At 50.0% G+C, this 17,411-nt stretch overlaps 1 protein-coding gene across 2 annotated transcripts in view; it reads left to right on the top strand.

Moving 5' to 3' along the window:
• REEP4 (receptor accessory protein 4) overlaps nucleotides 1-16,791 on the top strand; it is a 261,700-nt gene extending 244,909 nt beyond the window's left edge. For both annotated transcript variants that reach the window (XM_069617741.1, XM_069617742.1), the window contains one exon: nucleotides 14,971-16,791. In XM_069617741.1, coding sequence (XP_069473842.1) covers nucleotides 14,971-15,033 — 63 coding nt within the window. In that variant the 3' untranslated portion in view covers nucleotides 15,034-16,791. The remainder of the gene's footprint in view (nucleotides 1-14,970) is intronic.
• Nucleotides 16,792-17,411: the final 620 nt, after the last annotated feature.

The raw sequence follows: 17,411 nt of genomic DNA, 5'->3' as shown, positions 1-17,411 counted from the left end.
TTCACAGGGCCCTTCAAAGGACTGTGGAGAAAAACTGGGAGAAACCAGAAACTATTGCTGCTGCAGATAGCACTTTTCCAAGAAAATATAGACCAGCTGGAACGGATCCTGAATATTTGAATAAACATCCGACTCCAGAGAGTTTAGTCATTCAGGCAGCATCTACTTCAAAACAATCTGCTTATCCAACTATCCCTCCAGATAGAGAGGATAAAAAAATTGATGCCTGGGCACGTAAAGTTTTCACGTCAGGCAGTATGGCACTTAATTCGGCAAATGTCACCTGTACCCTAGCCAGGTTTACCCATACCCTGTGGGACTGTATTTCGGCGGCAGCTGATCATATTCCGGAAGGCGAGGAAAGGGAAGGCTTCCTGAATATAGTCAAAGACGGGAAGGAGGCAATGGGGGAATGTCTCCAGTCTGGACTGGATACTGCTGATAGTATCAGCAGATCCATGGCTGCAAGCGTTGTGCTACGCAGATTTGCGTGGTTGAGGAAGTCGGGATTTGCACCGGACGTGCAAGCTAGACTCCTTAACATGCCCTTTGATGGCTCGAGTCTCTTTGGCAGAAAGGCTGATGAAAGACTAGAAAAACTTCAGACCTCGAAAGCGGCAGCTAAATCACTTAGCGCCTCTTTGCGCCAGCCTCTAAAACCCTATTCCGGCTCATCTTCCTGGAGGGGTCGTTCTTTTCGATACTACTCCTCTTTTGGTAGAGGAAGAGGACAGGCTTCTCAAAGGGGTAAAAGACACTTCCCTCGTGGAGCACGAGGAAGAGGTGCAAAATCAGCCTCAGGAGCGGCATCTGTACCCTCAGCCACTCCTGCAGCCGCCTCCAAATCCCTCTGAGACCTTGTTACACAAAACACCAGTGGGGGGCAGGATTTCTCAACATCTGAAGGAATGGCGGGGCATTACCTCAGATGCTTGGGCACTGGAAACAGTAGCCCAAGGTTACTGTCTCCCCTTTCTAAAAAGGCCTCAGAATCATCCACCGGGAGCCAATTCCGCCAAAATTCTGGATCCGCTCCTGTTGCAGGAAATTTTAACCCTGCTAGAGAAAGGTGCCATAGAACTGGTACCGGTAGCGGAGAGGAACAGGGGTTGGTACTCCCCATATTTTCTCATCCCAAAAAAGGACGGAGGACTGAGACACATCTTGGACTTGAGAAACTTGAACAAGTTCCTCAGGAAGGACAAGTTCAAGATGGTGACTCTTTCTCAGATCCTTCAGGCTCTCCAACTCCAAGATTGGTTGGTATCATTGGACCTTCAGGATGCTTACTTTCTCCAGCATGGGGTCTGGCATGGATTCACATGCTCATGAATATTCCCCGTCGTCAGGCTGGGAATCCTCGGTAAAGAAAAAACCAGTATCAGTTTCGTTTCTGATCTGTCTTTCGTAGTAATAACCAATCACTGGTCTCTGCGTCATACTGACCACAGCCAATGACTGCCCTCTACCTAAGCACCGCCTCTGGCAGCCATCTTCAGATTTTTACCGCACGTTCATGTGTTGGGATCCTCGTGCTATTGCTCTCGAGCGTTAGTGCTATTTTTTCGCGCTTTTCACAAAAACTTCGATTCTTTCGGTCAAAAGAGCCTCAAGCTCCACCGATCCTACATCCGATCAACGGGGACCCGTGTCGGATTCATCTGTGCCCCTCAAGGGTGAAGATTTCGTCGAGCTACACTTCGGAGGACTCCAGAAACTTCTCAGGCCCGGTCTCGGAGATGGCCCAGGAGAAGGGAAGCTCGACGCCCGGAAAGCTGTTCAGGGTCTGCCCTGGATGCCAGCTGCAGAACGTCTTCAAGGAGGACGAACACTCTTTCTGCCTTTACTGCCTTCATGAGGACAAGACGCACGTGGAGAAGGACTGTGCGTTTTGCGGCAACATGTCGGAACGGACCATGAAGGACCGCCATCAACGTCTCGCCAACTGGCTGGAGGGTAAGAGCCCGTCTGGCGAGAAGAAGAAGAAATCCGAGCGGTCTTCTAAGACCTTTGAGGGCGCCCCGGCGACGGGGGCCCAACATAAGGCCAAGCACCGCGAGTCCGCTGGCACCGGGAGCGCCGAACGGTCGGGCTCTACGGGCGCCAGGCAGGGCGCACCCTCCCCGGCACCATCAACCACGAGCCAATGCTCTGGGTCGGGTAAGAGGAAGGCCGAGCACCCGGCGAAGCTCCTGGAGAGGCCCCGGTCGAGCTCTAAGGCAGAGGAGGAAGCGTGGCAGTGCCCCCTCCCTCAAGGATAAGGCGGTGAGCGCACCTAAGGTGGTGAAGGCCTTGATCCATCCGACCAAGCCCTCTATCGAAACGGTCGCGGCGGCCCTGGCTCAGCCTGTGGTGGCTGCACCAGTGGTGGCGACCTCAGGGCCCAGAATCTCCCTGCCTCCTCGGAGGGAGTCTTCCTTTGTGCCCATCGATAGGACCCCCGTGAAATCCTCCGTAGGGAAGAAGAAGGGGGGGCAGGGCGTCGTCGTAGAGTCGGCCTCAACCTCAGAAGAGGAGCTGATCGAGGTCTTAAGCCACGGCCTAGGCGTGGAAGAAGGCCAGCCCGTCGGAATGGACCCCGACGCAGGTGACGACGACGACATCGTCGAGGATACCGACGGGGCCCCTGCTCGCCCGTCGGATTCCCCTCTGCCAGCGCCGCAAGACAACTCGGCGGCCATTTTGTTGGCCATACAGTCCTTATGCTCCGAGATAAGGACAAGGCTACCGTTACCGACGGAGGAACCTCTCCCGTCGGGGGATCCAGAACCGGGACCTTCTGGTGTTCCCCCTACCAAGAAAAGAAGGATCCATCCACCACCTCCTTTTCAACCGTCGCGCCCCTTCCAGCCCTCCTCCCCGTCCACCCGAGGGGATGATACGGGGACTGACACGGCAGCGACGGGTACGGACGAGGAGGCATACAACGAGGATTTTCCGTCGTCGCCTCCCACCAGGGCCTCTCCGCCCGACGAGATCTGATCTTTCCACTCCATGATCTCCAGGGCTTCCGAGCTTTTCCAACTCTGCCCTGAGGAGAAGAAAAAGGAAGGCTTCCTTTATCAGCGGCGCGAGGCCAAGAGGAAGACGGTCCTCGCAGTGCCTCTGTTGGACGACATTTGGGATGAGGGCCTTTCCCTCCTCAAGAACCCTTCCACGACGCCAGCTAGAAGAGACCGGTACGAGAAAAAGTACCGGGTCCCGGACACGGCCCCCGTATGCCTCCGGGCGCAGCCTACCCCGGACTCCGTCGTCTCCGCGGCAGCCAGGAAGAAAGCGGGGGGGGGGGGTGCGGCCTCCACATCGACTTCCCCGCCGGACGGCGAGGGAAAGAAATTGGATACTATGGGACGTAGAGTCATCTCGTCGGCAGCGACGACGATTAAAGCGGCCAACGCCTTGGCTATCGTGGCCTGCTACGACAGGGAGCTCTGGTACAAGATAGCTCCCCTGCTGGATTTTCTGCCGGACGACAAGAGGGCGGAGGCCCTTGAGATCCTGCAGGAAGGTGAGGTGGCCTCGGACCACGCCATCACCGTGGCGACGGACATCGCCGACACTGGGTTCCGCCAGCTGGGCAACGGCGTTTGCCTTCGACGTCGTGGATGGCTCAAAGCTACGGACTTCCGGCAGGACGTCCAGACCAGAGTCCTGGACATGCCCTTCGACGGGAACAACCTGTTTGGGAAGACAGTGGACGATTCCCTTCAGGCCATCAAGGCGGATACTGAGACGGCCCGGGCCCTTGGAGTCCTGCAACGACGGACGCCCTTTCGGAGCGGCGGAGGCAAGGGCGCCTCCAAAGGTTCCGGCGGCGGTTTCGCTTCCTACCGTCAAGCGGCCCGCTCGTCGTCGCAAGAGGCCTACAGAGGACGAGGCAAGTCTAGCGGACCCCGCCGTCGTCGCCAAGGAGGTCAAGGCGGCAAGGCCGCGTCCAAGCAGGATTGAACCGGCCGTGGGGTCGGGCCCCCACCGAAGCACCCCGGTGGGAGGCCGGCTGGCGGGCTTCGTCAGCGTGTGGGAGTCCATCTCCACCGACCGTTGGGTGCTGGACGCCCTGGCCCGGGGCCACGCGCTCGAGTTTCAAAGAAGGTGCCCGCGCGTCCCCCCCGTGGCCAGGAAAGAACTTCACGTCCCTCAACTTCTCCTGGAGGTAAAGGCGATGCTCAGAAAGGGCGCCATCGAACTCGTCCCAAAGAGGCTTCGGGGCTCCGGAGTCTACTCGAGATACTTCCTCGTGAAGAAGAAGACGGGAGGATGGCGCCCCATCCTAGACCTGCGACCTCTGAACAAGTTCATCAAGGCGCAGAAGTTCCGGATGGTCACCCTCCAGCACGTCCTGGGTCAGCTGGAGGAAGGAGACTTCCTATCGTCGTTGGATTTGGAGGATGCCTACTTCCACATTCCCATCCTAAAGGGGCACCGCAAATTCCTCAGATTCGTGGTCCAAGGGCGTCATTACCAGTTCAAAGCCCTTCCCTTCGGACTACGGTCGGCACCCAGGGTATTCACCAAGTGCCTCGCACCGGTGGCGGCGCAGCTGCGCCGCGAGGGGATTCACGTCTACCCCTACCTGGACGACTGGCTCATCCGCGCCAAGACGAGGGAGCTCGCCGTGGTCCACACGGCAAGGACCGTCCAACTCCTCACGGACCTGGGATTCTCCGTGAACTACGCCAAATCCCACCTGGTGCCCGCGCAAGTCGCACTGTTTCTGGGAGCGAGGCTCGACACAGTGTCCCTTCTGGCCTCCCCGTCGGAGGAGAGGACCAGGACCATCTTGGGCAAGGTGCAACGGATGTTGGTGGCCGACGCGGCCAAAGTGAGGTCCATCAAGTCCCTCCTCGGGATGATGTCTTCCTGCATCTACCTCATTCCCATGTGCAGGCTCCGGATGCGCCCGTTGCAAGAATTCCTGGATGCGCGCTGGATCCAGACGACGGGCAGCTTCGAGGAAAGGATCAAGCTCGACGAGAGTTTCCGACGAGCGATACGGTGGTGGGGCACCCGCGCGCATCTGACGGCGGGCATGGACTTCCAGACCCCAGCCCACCAGGAGACTGTGACCACGGATGCCTCCCTGGAAGGGTGGGGAGCGCACACCGAAAATCTGCACGCAAGGGGACTCTGGCTCCCGACGGAGAAGTCCCTGCATATCAACGTCCTGGAGCTCCGTGCAGTGTTTTGGGCCCTCAGGTCCTTCCTTCCGTCCCTCAAGGGCAAGGTGGTGAGGATCTTCACCAACAACACCACCACCATGTTTTACATCAGGAAACAGGGCGGAACCAGGTCCCCAGCGCTGTCCAAGGAGGCGCAGGACCTGTGGCATTGGGCTGTCGCCCAAGGGATTTTTCTGGTGCCGTTTCATCTGGCAGGGATAAAAAACACCATCGCCGACTCACTCAGCAGGGAGCTGCGCTCGTGCCACGAGTGGGAACTACGGCAGGATCTGGTGGATCGCCTCTTCCGACGGTGGGGCACACCCCAGATCGACCTGTTCGCGACGGCGACGAACACCAAGTGCCGGAGGTTCGCCAGCAGGTTTCCCCAGACGAGGAGCATGGGCGATGCTTTCTCGTTCCCCTGGGAGGGCCTGTTCCTCTACGCGTTCCCTCCCTTGCCTCTGCTAATCCGGCTCGTCAACCAGCTCAAGAGGTCACGGTGCAGGATGATCCTCGTTGCACCTGCGTGGCCGAGGCAGATATGGTTCCCGGACCTTCTGGACTTGTCAGCGTCCCCGCCGATCAAGCTGCCGGCGGACGCGGATCTACTCTCCAGGGAAGGAGGCGCCATCCTCCACCACGACCCGAAGTCGCTGAACTTGCAGGCCTGGCTCCTGCAGCGCTAGAGTTTGGAGGATACGACATACCGGCCGATTGCAGAGAGGTTCTTGCAAAGGCCAGGGCGTCCTCGACTCTTAAATGCTACGGACACAAATGGAAGAGGTTCTCTGTCTGGTGCCACGCACAGAAGATTAACCCTCTACGGATTACGGCTCCCCAAGTACTGCCGTACCTGCTGACGCTGGCCAAAGCTGGTCTGGCACACGCGTCCATCAAGATTCATCTTGCTGCGATCTCCCGATACACCAGAACCACGGGGCGGACGTCCTTGTGGTCTCATCGTCTGGTGAAAGAGTTCATGAAGGGACTGTTCAGATCGTTCCCGCCGGTGAAGGCTCCGGCCCCGGCGTGGGAGCTCAACGTGGTGCTGACCAAGCTCATGGGACCTCCGTTCGAGCCTCTGCACTCGGCCCCGTTGAAGTTTCTATCGTGGAAAACAGCTTTTCTTGTGGCCATCACCTCCGCACGACGAGTGGGAGAGATCCAGGCCCTTTCCTGCAAGGCCCCGTACTTGACTTTCCACGACACGAGGGTAGTGCTCAGGACGCACCCCTCCTTCATGCCCAAGGTACCGTCGGACTTCCATCTCAACGAACCCTTGGTGTTACCTGTGTTCTTCCCGTCGCCTTCGTCGCCGGCTGAGAGGACTTTGCACTCGCTGGATGTAGCTAGAGCGCTGAAGTTCTACGTGGACCGCACGAAGGGTTTTCGGAAGACGTCACAACTCTTTGTGAACTTTGGACCTGTCAATCAGGGGAAGGCTCTCTCGAAGGCTTCCATCTCCAGATGGCTCTCCGGCTGTATCATGTGCTGTCACCGGTTGGCAAACCGACCGCTGCCTGGCCGTCCGAGAGCCCATTCCACCAGAGCGATCGCAGCTACCACGGCGTTCCTATCTGGTGTGCCCCTGCTGGACATATGCAGGGCTGCTACGTGGAGGTCGACGCACACCTTCACGAAATTCTACTGCGTCGACCGGGATTCCAGGGAGGAGTCCAGGGTCGGCCAAGCAGTGCTGCGCAACCTGTTCGCCTGAGGTGAGCCTGGTGAGGAGGTAAGATGCTTAATGTTGAGTTGATGTGATGCTTAATGTTGAGCCTTTGCCACCTCCCGTGGTTGTGCATGTGTGTACTGCTTATGTATTCTTTATTCATGAGCATGTGAATCCATGCCAGACCCCATGCTGGAGAAGGAACAAGCTACTTACCTGTAACTGTTGTTCTCCAGCATGGGTCTGGCATGGATTCACATGCGAACCCTCCCGCCTACCCCTCTGCGGCTCTTCACTTGGTCATACTGCCACTTCACGTGCTTCCAAATCTGAAGATGGCTGCCAGAGGCGGTGCTTAGGTAGAGGGCAGTCATTGGCTGTGGTCAGTATGACGCAGAGACCAGTGATTGGTTATTACTACGAAAGACAGATCAGAAACGAAACTGATACTGGTTTTTTCTTTACCGAGGATTCCCAGCCTGACGACGGGGAATATTCATGAGCATGTGAATCCATGCCAGACCCATGCTGGAGAACAACAGTTACAGGTAAGTAACTTGTTCCTTCATGTGCCAATCCATCCAAAGCACAAAGTACCCGAGGTTCGCGATTTGGCAATTCTCATTATCAGTTTCGAGTTCTGCCATTCGGGTTGACCTCCGCCCCGAGGGTTTTCACCAAACTGTTGGCGGTTGTGGCAGCAAGTCTCAGGAGAGGAGGTATTCACATATAGCCCTACCTGGTCGACTGGTTGATCAAAGCAAGTTCTCCAGAACAAGCTCAAGAACATCTGTCGATCACCTGCCACTTCCTCCACAAACTGGGCTTCTCCCTCAATTTCAAGAAGTCCCACATGATACCATCCCAGAGGCTCCAGTTTATCGGAGCAGTCTTGGACACTTCATTGGGAAAAGCCTCGCCTCCCGAAGTGAGAGCTCTCCACATCCAGCACTTGGTAACGAAGTTTCAGAATGCCCAATATCTACCGGCCTTCGATTTCCTCAGGTTGCTCGGCCGCATGCCATCCTGCATTTTCCTAGTACCAGCGGCCAGGATGAGAATGAGATCCCTTCAATGGGCACTCAGAACTCAGTGGTCCCAATTCTCAGGGAATATGTCGGATCTTCTGCAAGTCCCGAGCGCAGTTGCTCAGGATCTTCTATGGTGGGCTTGCAACGACAACATTCTCAAGGGAGAGTCTTTTTGGCAACCATGGCCGGAGATAACGGTAGTGACGGGCGCCTCACTCACGGGGTGGGGAGCACACAATCTGACAATCAGCGGTCGTTGGTCTCCATCGGAGTCCAAACTACACATCAACCTATTAGAGCTGAGGGCAATCAGACTAGCTCTGTAGGCCTTTCTGCCCTCTGTACAGGGAAAGAATGTCCTGATAATGACGGACAATACAGTGGCCATGCACTATCTCAACAAGAGAGCAGGTGTAAGGCTCACTGCCACTGTGCAGAGGCAATGCATCTCTGGTTCTGGGCAATACGAGAAGGAATCTCTCTGTCAGCAATTCACCTAGCCGGAGAGAAGAACACGGCGGCAGACGCTCTGAGCAGGCAGAGCACGGTCTCTCACGAGTGGGAGCTGGCTCAGGAAGTCCTTCTGGAGATCTTCGCCCTTTGGGGAACCCCTCAAGTGGATCTGTTCGCCACCGCGATCAACTGGAAGTGCAATCAGTACTGCTCAAGGGAATCTCCTCAAAGAGGAGCTCTGGGAGCTGCATTCGTAGTGGAGTGGAAGTTTCCACTGCTGTACGCGTTTCCCCCAGTCCCCGGGATTACTCAAGTAATCAGGAGGTTGAGAAAGTTCAGGAAAACCATGATCATAATTGCCCCGGATTGGGCCAGGAGAACGTGGTACCCGGACCTTCTAGAGCTGTCCATCTGCCCTCCAATACGTCTTCCGCAAAGAGAGGATCTTCTCTCGCAGGAGGAAGATCGGGTTCTCCATCCAGAGGTCAAGACACTCAACCTTCACGCATGGTTTCTGAGAGGTTGAGATACAAGGATTGGGATCTTCCGGATGACGTAATGGAAATCTTGCTTTCGGCCAGAAGACCAGCAACAAAGTCTTTGTACCGATGTCGCTGGAACAGGTTTAGTAACTGGTGCAAAGACAAGGATATGGACCCTTTTCAGTGTGGCACCCCAATGGTGCTTTCCTTTCTGCTACATCTAGCTAATCTGGGGCTCCAGATAGGAACAATCAAAGGATACCTTGCTGCGCTGTGCATTTACAAGCGCTCCTCGGAAGAGGTTTCATATTTCAAAATACTGTTAATTCAATTCTTAAAGGGGTTCACTAATGTATACCCTCCAGTACCTTTTCATGTACCAACCTGGGACTTAAATTTAGTATTAAAATTCTAGACTTGCATACCTTTTGAGCCTCTGCACTCATGTCAATTGAGGCTTTTTGACTCTAAAAACTGTCCTTGTGGCCCTATCTTCAGCCCGCAGGGTTAGAGAACTTCAGGCTCTCTCATGCAAACCACCATATACTATTTTTTATAAAGATAAGGTAGTCCTTAAAGTTAAACCTTCGTTTTTGCCAAAAGTAGTCTGACTTCTATTTGTCACAAGAAATAGTACTACCTACTTTTTATCCTCCTCCTCATCTGGGCAAAGAAGAGGAGCGATTAGATCCCAAGAGGGCTCTTAGTTTTTACATCTCTAGGATGGCTAAATTGAGACAAGATGAGACAACTATTTGTGGGTTATACTGGTCAAAAATTAGGCTTATCTGTAACAAAACAGACCATTTCCTGCTGGATCATATTAGCCATAGTTGAATGCTACAGATTAGCGGGAAAAGAACCACCAGATGGGCTTCGTGCCCATTCTACAAGGGGAATGGCTACTTCTGCGGCTCTAAAGAGGGGAGTCCCGGCAGCAGACATTTGTGCAGCTGCAACCTGGAAAACAATGCATACTTTTGTTAAACATTGTTTTCGACACTGCCTCCTCTAACGAGGATTTATTTGCAAAGGCAGTTCTGCATTCTGTCCACGAAAACTGAAATTGGTACTCTAATACTGCTATGGGAGCCTATCACAAGATGAGGAATACGTGGGAGGACACAATCCATTCGACGAACAAGTTACTTACCAACTGTAACGTTCTTTCGACTGGATGTTCCTCCCACGTATTCCTCATCGACCCTCCCATCCTACCCCACAGTACAGTTTACGTTTTCTTACACTTCCTCTCACGAAGAATGTATCGGTCATGGGACACCCCTGAGTGTTCCTCCTATATGTTTCATCGAAAAAACAGAACTGAAGCAATGGGCGCGGCTCGAGCCATTTATACCATCGGTGACGTCGACGGAGTATGTCGAGGGACAATCGACGCCACGACCTCGAGCACAGCGCCCTCTGCAGAGAATTTATTTTTCTGAAGCAGCGAAGCTGGAGATAACGATTTATCACAAGATGAGGAATACGTGGGAGGAACATCCAGTCGAAAGAACGTTACAGTTGGTAAGTAACTTGTTCTTCTGTGTAAACCAATGATGAAAGCAAAAATCAAAGGTTTCTGCAGCGATTTAATAGTGGTATTGATCACAGCTGACACTTGTTTCAATCCTCTGTCGTCCTCAAGGCAAATATTCTGGTTGTTGGTATCCCTAAAAAAGCTGGCGCTTCAAAATTAGAATTTTTTTTTTTCATCCTTTCGAATATTCTCTCTTGTTCTCCCAATGGCTTCAAATCAAATAACGTTTTGTTCCGTGCGTGCTAGTTGAAGATTTAAGCTCCGTTTGTTTCAAAACTATCTGGTTCCAATACCTTGTTAGGTTTATTTCATCCAAGTGATGGATCCCACACGCCGAGTCAACGTTGTAGTAATAATTTATTACATTGTTCTGTATTAGAATCAGTGAAAGTTTCTAAGATAACAGGTTTTGGTTGAAAACTCCAGGGTCCAAAAAAAGGAGCAGCATGTTCCAGTGCAGCACTCCATATATTCAAGTACAAGTGCCGTTCCCTGATTAAGAATAAACTGTACCATACTACTCCATCTTCATACTGCAAAATGTGGTCTTCGGTTTTCCTCCAGAAACGGCCACTTATCTGCGGTTAGTTTTCAAGAAGAATCCCACTAATCTTTCTGCACAGTTCCTTCCTTTTTTATCAAAGATTCTTTTAGAGGGCTTTGTTGCCCAAGTTAATGCCCCCCCCCTCCCCCACGGCCCCATGCATATAATCCAACTCGTGGTACCAGAGGTCGAAAGTCTGAAACTTACCTCTTGCTAGAGGCACTGCATCTTGCACAAAGTTGGATTTACTGCACACTATGCACTGGCTCCTGGTTCCCCAAAGGTAGCTCCTGCCTAACTGGTTATGCTTGATACCAATGAGCTGCTCTCTGCTCCTGGTCAATAAATCCCAATTTTGATCCCTGTAAGGGACATCTGGAGCACCATGGGGCTCCTCCCTGGGGTTACTACAGTAACTGAACGGATTAAAAAGTACTGTATATACGTAACGTGCGTTTATTTAGCACGTTTATTCTCCATGAAATCCTCCTTCAGAACCATGAGATCCTCCAATACCTTATGTCTCACAGTACCTAGATTTACCTCTAAAAGAGCCAGAGGTTCGAGCTTCACTGTCTCGCCTCCCAACTCTGGAACACACTGCCATTGAATATCAAATCATCCAAATCCTTCCAGTCGTTCAGGAAACTTGCCATCGGGTGGCTTCTGAGAAGGTCAACCTTGAAGTTAGACTCAGCTATAAACTGTACTTATTGCACATGCCTCATTTATGTCATTTTGGTTGCTACCACCTCCACTGCCTGTATATCTTGTATATAATTGTTGTTCCTAGTATTTTAACTGTTGTTCAAGTTGTTCTAGTATCACTGCTCATTACCATGTACTGTGCCTTGTAGCTTGTACTGAGCGCTCTTGTACTCCCGGGTCCGGAGCACTATAGAAATAAAATAAACATATTTTCACTCTTGGGAAAATTACCTCAGTTGCCCATGGCCAGAGTATGCTATGCCACACCACTATAATCTGTTTTTGTTATTTTGTTACATATGCAACATGTGTAATTCTGCTCCACACTGTTTTGGTATTTGAGCCCCCGAGGCCCTTTTACTCAAGTTAACATGTCGTACTATGGTTGGGACGGAGAATAACTTCTCAAACTAAATAATCAGACCGACTCAGGATGTTGGCAAATAAATCTATCAATTTTCTAAAACATGGAGTACAACGGACATTGCACAGCATAATCTCAAAGCATCTTGTAAATAAATCACATTTATATACTAAAGGTTCATCATACGTGATGTCGTACTACGTGGCAAACTGATAAAACCTATGGGAGATTGTGGTTGGCTCTACGGGGACGTCTAAGTATACTTTCTATATGGGATAGGATCGTGATTGGGTCTTCTACAATCAGGTGGGCACTCATGCCCTCCCTTATTGCAAGTCATAATGCATGTCATCTTCAACCGTAATTAGAAACACAACACTTATTGGCTCTCAAACTATAAGGCTCCTCGTTATACTGCCTTCTACAATTGGTTGGCACACTTGTACCCTTCTGGAACATTCAATGCTCTAGCAGCACGTAAGCTGGTACCCCAGTTTCTGGTGGGTGAACTTGACTGTATCTCACCACCCAATTAGCCTGCCATCTCTCATCACTCATGCCGTTTTCCATTCACGTTGTCTTTGAACTCGGCCTTGTAGTGGCTTCTTGTCTCTGGGAATATAAGGGAGTGCAGGAACTCGCTATCTTCAATCATGTGCACCATGCGCTTCATCTATTTTCATCCTTGGCTCACGTGATCAGAGACAGTGAATTTGCTTGTATTCTAGCATTTAATAGTCTTTAATGAAGAAACTTAGCACTCATGGTGTTCTCTTTGCAACTTAACAAGGGATGCCTTGCCTTCTCACGTGTATTTTTCTTCCAGTTCTTCACTGCTTCCAGTCGTTGACATCACGCCAGACAGCCTCTTTGGCCTTTCTTTGAATTCAAGCCTATTTTTTGCTAGGCATAGCTCTGTCTTCTTCCGTGTAGACTTGCTTACTAAAATGTGTCATCGAATGTCAAGAACTCTTATATGCATATATGTTGGTGGCACCGCCTGCAGTCTATATACTACGTGTAGCCAGCCTTACTTAATCTACTTGCGTTGCAGCTTCTGTACAATTGTAAAACTGCTTGTTTTCTACAGTGCTCTTCACACAAGCAATCTTTATTCCACACATGAAAGTCTTCTTGATTCTTTACTTCGCCATTCGATTTTATATCACCTATGCATTCTCTTCTCTGGTCATCCTTCCCAATGCGTCGCTCGTCTTTTCGTGACGTAATCAGTTTCTCCTTTTCAAATCTTCACACTTCTTCAGGTGCTCCTCTCAGAAGTCAATCAAGTCTTTCGGGGGTACTTCTGGTAGGGTCTTCTCAACAGATACCTTCTCTCGAAGATTCTTGGTGGTATAGGTACCATTACTGGCATTGCACATGTCGCAATTTTTTCCATTTTCCAGTGTATAGCCAGAATAGGGGCGGGACTTCCTCTAGAGGTATTCAGCTGCTCCTCTATAGTATGCTATATACTTTCTATCCGTACGAGACTGCAGCAAACGCCAGAGACCGACCAAAAACAGACACTAGCCCACCGGGGCTCCTGAGACTCTTACAGCACCACTTTCTCTGACAATCGCCAACCGGCACACAGATACATTTTTTGCGGTAGCCTTGATAAAGACAATGAGAGGTCACGTGTTGGCTGACCACCAAGTAACACAATAAAATAGATCTAACTGTACCAATTAATTGTATAGACTAAGAATCTATTAACCAAGCGCGAGGTATCCAGGTACGAAAAAAATGCTGTATAATGGCATGGTATTTAATGTTTTCGTTTTTGTATCATATGGTTATACTGTGCTCAGTGAAGTTAGTGATCGTTCTGGTGCGAATTGTATACTGATGTGCGTACTGCCGTTTAGCCATTATCTGATTGTGGTTCACCCAAAAACCGGACATGTGCAGTGTTGCGCCCCCCAGGCAACCAATATACCACGTGGCCATTCCAATGGGAAATGAGCACTTTACAAATGGCAAGTACTAGTTAGTGCTGGAGTGCGGTTTTTTTCTTGGTTTTTTAAATTTTTGTTTAGTGCACGTGGAGTCACGCAATCCAAACCCTTGTCCTGTAATACATATGGGAGCAACCCTGAAATATCTGGGGCTTTAGGCAAATACACTGCCCCTTTAGAAAGTCCTGGAGAAATCTAGACTTCACTGGTTACTGTTGCCCACGAGATGTTGTCTAAGAAATCGTTCTTCACCCAATTCTGCCCATGAGATTGCTTCTGCAAGAGCTGGAACTTTGCCAGTTACTTGTACCACTAGAAGCGTACCTGTGCAATCTTATTCTTAAAATGCACTATTGTCATTGATGGGGGGGGGGGGGTCTTATTCTTAAAAAGCATTATTATCATTGATGGGGGTCTTGAAGGAACTTGGCCTTTGTAAGGTATTGCATCCCTTTTGTGGGATTCTGTTAGAACTGTGCCATCAAGCACTGTTTCAAATAAAAAAGGGCTCTGGGGAAACGTTCCATAACAGGGACTGCTGCCCCCGGGAACGTCTGTCGGGGGGGTGGGCTTTACTGGATACTGATGTTCATGTGTGCAGGGTCTTGCAGTAGCAAGGACTTCAAAGTGATGTTTATCCATATGAGGATGTGATTTATTTGTTTTTTTTAAACTAGAAGGTCTTGATTTTCCTCCCGTGATGCTAGGGGGTCCTCAATATGGAAAGGTTACTAAAAGGTACAGGAAAAGATCCTCCTTTTGCAGTGAGGCTGAAGTCCCAGCACATGACCGTCTGTTTCACTTAAAGGGGCAGAGTGCACTCCAGCAGTAATACTGATGCTGCCAAGCTGTGCCAGCTCAGTCAGTCTGTTCTCTAAAATACATGTGCCAGCCCTCGATCAATATCCCATGTCTGGTACAACTTCGATTGTGTCCCATCCTGTCTGTTAAATATCGCTCTCATATCTGATTTCTGACCAGCCCCTGCCCAACTCTCGGATGCCCTTTTTGTTGTTGCTACAGTAGTCTAATATTGTGTTTTCTCATTTACAGGGCTCCACCCGAACAGGGAAACTCCGTGTCAAAAAGAAAGTGGTGCAGGACCAGGACAGCTAGTGGGCCAGAAGAGCTATTTTATGAACACTACTGCTCTGATTCTGGGGCGACCGCCGAGCCCCCGGTCCTCGCACTGTTTATTGGCACTGATGCTTTTGGCTACAGCTCCCAGTCCGTTACAGAGGAACGGGGTTCTTTGTGAGACTAGAACATTTGTCTACTTGTCTTAATTTGTATGTTGTTTGAGGTGCTCATCAGGACGTTGATCTACGCCCTCTAGAGCTGCTTTGAGTGCTAACTGCTGCAGGGTCTTAATTACCAATTACCTTTTTTTTTTTACTATTGGGCCTTGTGTGGTCCAATGACTTCCCACTTGGCCTCTTTTTCAGACCGCCTTTCCAAGCACCATATTATCCAACCAGCTGTGTCCTTTGATCTCTGTAATTAATTTCCAGTCTGATACCCTGCATTTCCAGAACCTCGCTCTCAAGCAATGAGGAATCCCATTGGATTGATGCTGTTTGCCTTAATTGAGTCACAGGCCTTCCAGATCCATTTCCCAAACCCTCTCACTCTTAGTTAAGTCAATTGCTTTGCTTTTTAGCCTTTTACCCTAAAGTCATTTGGAAAACTTGATCCAGAAACTTCTGAATTCCTCAGTGGTGGCACCGAGTCTGGTTTGTTGGAGGTTCACCAGTTTTTGGTGTGATTAGCTGTTGAGTTACTATCCATTCCCGTCTGTTACACAACAGGACTATTAAAATAATTCATGTGAAAAGGTTGAGACGCCTTAGAAGCTTATAAAGTAAGTGAACAAGCAGCTTTCCCTTACAAATGTATCTCTTTGCCCTTCCATGTACTAGTGTTTGTCCCTCCTGCATCTTTCTTTTACCTCCATTGTTTTCCTTTTCTGTGAGCAGCACTCTCTCGGCTGCATTCACCTACGTCTCCACTATGCACCTTTGATCTTTCACCTGATTTCCTTTTTATATGTTGGCTTTGGGTTGCGGGTCCAGCTCTTTAGTATTTATTTGTATATGATACATATTTAGATACCTTTTTCATTTTTAAAAGAGAAAGAGTTTCCTCTGTCCCTCTTCAGCATGTTGGGAGAGCTGCGTTTGTTTCCCCAAGTTCCACCATTTGTCAAGAAACTGGTGGTGTTGCCTGTATGATGTGTGCGTATAAAATGCAGTCTGCTAATCCTGAAACCTTGTTTATGGAAGGGGCTGATCAGATGTTTACCTTCCCATACAGCACTGTGTTTAATGACCACTGTTTATATGCAGAACCCCTCAATGGAAACTTCATCGTACTTATACAACCTGCTTGCTTAGGAGTGTTGCTGCCACCTAAGCCCAACATTTGACATCATGGTAAAACTGAGGACTCCAACCTGCTGCATGGCACTCTCCTGTTTACAAATGTCAGTGTCGTGATTATGGAAAAGAGTTGCTGCAATCTATTTTTAGCAATCATTAATGATGGAATCAATCAATGGGACCAGCGGCCCGTCACCAAACTCCCTGAATGTCTTCTTCCCACATGCGCACATGTACACACACACGTACGCACGCACACACCTGAACTTCTATACTTTTCTACAGTTTATTGCTGTGTTTCTTCGTGTCCTTCCTAGTGGAGGCTTCTCTTTGTGTGTTTCTGCACACCCACTTCAATGCTCACTATCCTTGTACTTGAAATGGATTACTCCAGTGAATTATTCATTCTCTTCCAGTTTCTCGGACCATGGTACTTTTTTAACGCCAAAGTCTGTACTTGTAAATTTTTAAGCAATATTAAACTTTTTCAAGTGTTTTTCTTGCTTGATTTTTCAGTGTATGCCTGAACGTCACCTGTGCCTGTTTTTTTTGTGTTGATGTGCAGACAAGTGAGAGATATCGGAGAATTCACCAGAACGCATGGAAAATGAGTAAATCATTTTCATTTCTCATTCAGGTGTTCTTAGACCAAGTGGGCCTTGCAAATGTGTTCCTCGCTTTTTGTTTAAAAACATTTTAATTGTGATTTCATATTAACAGTGTGGGTGGAGATATATATATAATTTCTGAGGCTTGTGAGATCTGCTTACATCACATGCTGTGCATAGGCCGACATCTAGTGGAAGCTGCAGAGTATTCGTTTTTTTTTTTCGAAACGCAAAGGGGTGTCGAACCAGGGCGTGCCAGTAATACTATCCCTAGTGTGATGCCCCATGTACCCATGATCCCTCACTCGTGTAGGACCCCCAGATTGTATATCTTCGCCATACTAGTCGGACGCATGTTGCAGAGTTCCCTTGGCATTTGCCAATTATACTTAAATATTGTTAAAAACGTTCCCCGTTATCTTCCATCCTACACCGAAGATCGACGTCAGCGAAGATCGAGGGAACCAGCCCTCGAAAGCTACACGACCGGCCTTGGAAGGCCTCTGGC

This window comes from Ambystoma mexicanum, chromosome 10 (genome assembly GCF_040938575.1).
Source record: "Ambystoma mexicanum isolate Mex_15411 chromosome 10, UKY_AmexF1_1, whole genome shotgun sequence".
Taxonomy (NCBI): Eukaryota; Metazoa; Chordata; class Amphibia; order Caudata; family Ambystomatidae; genus Ambystoma; species Ambystoma mexicanum.
The sequence above is the reverse complement of the archived record's forward strand: the minus strand, read 5'-3'. Positions and strand labels throughout refer to the sequence as shown.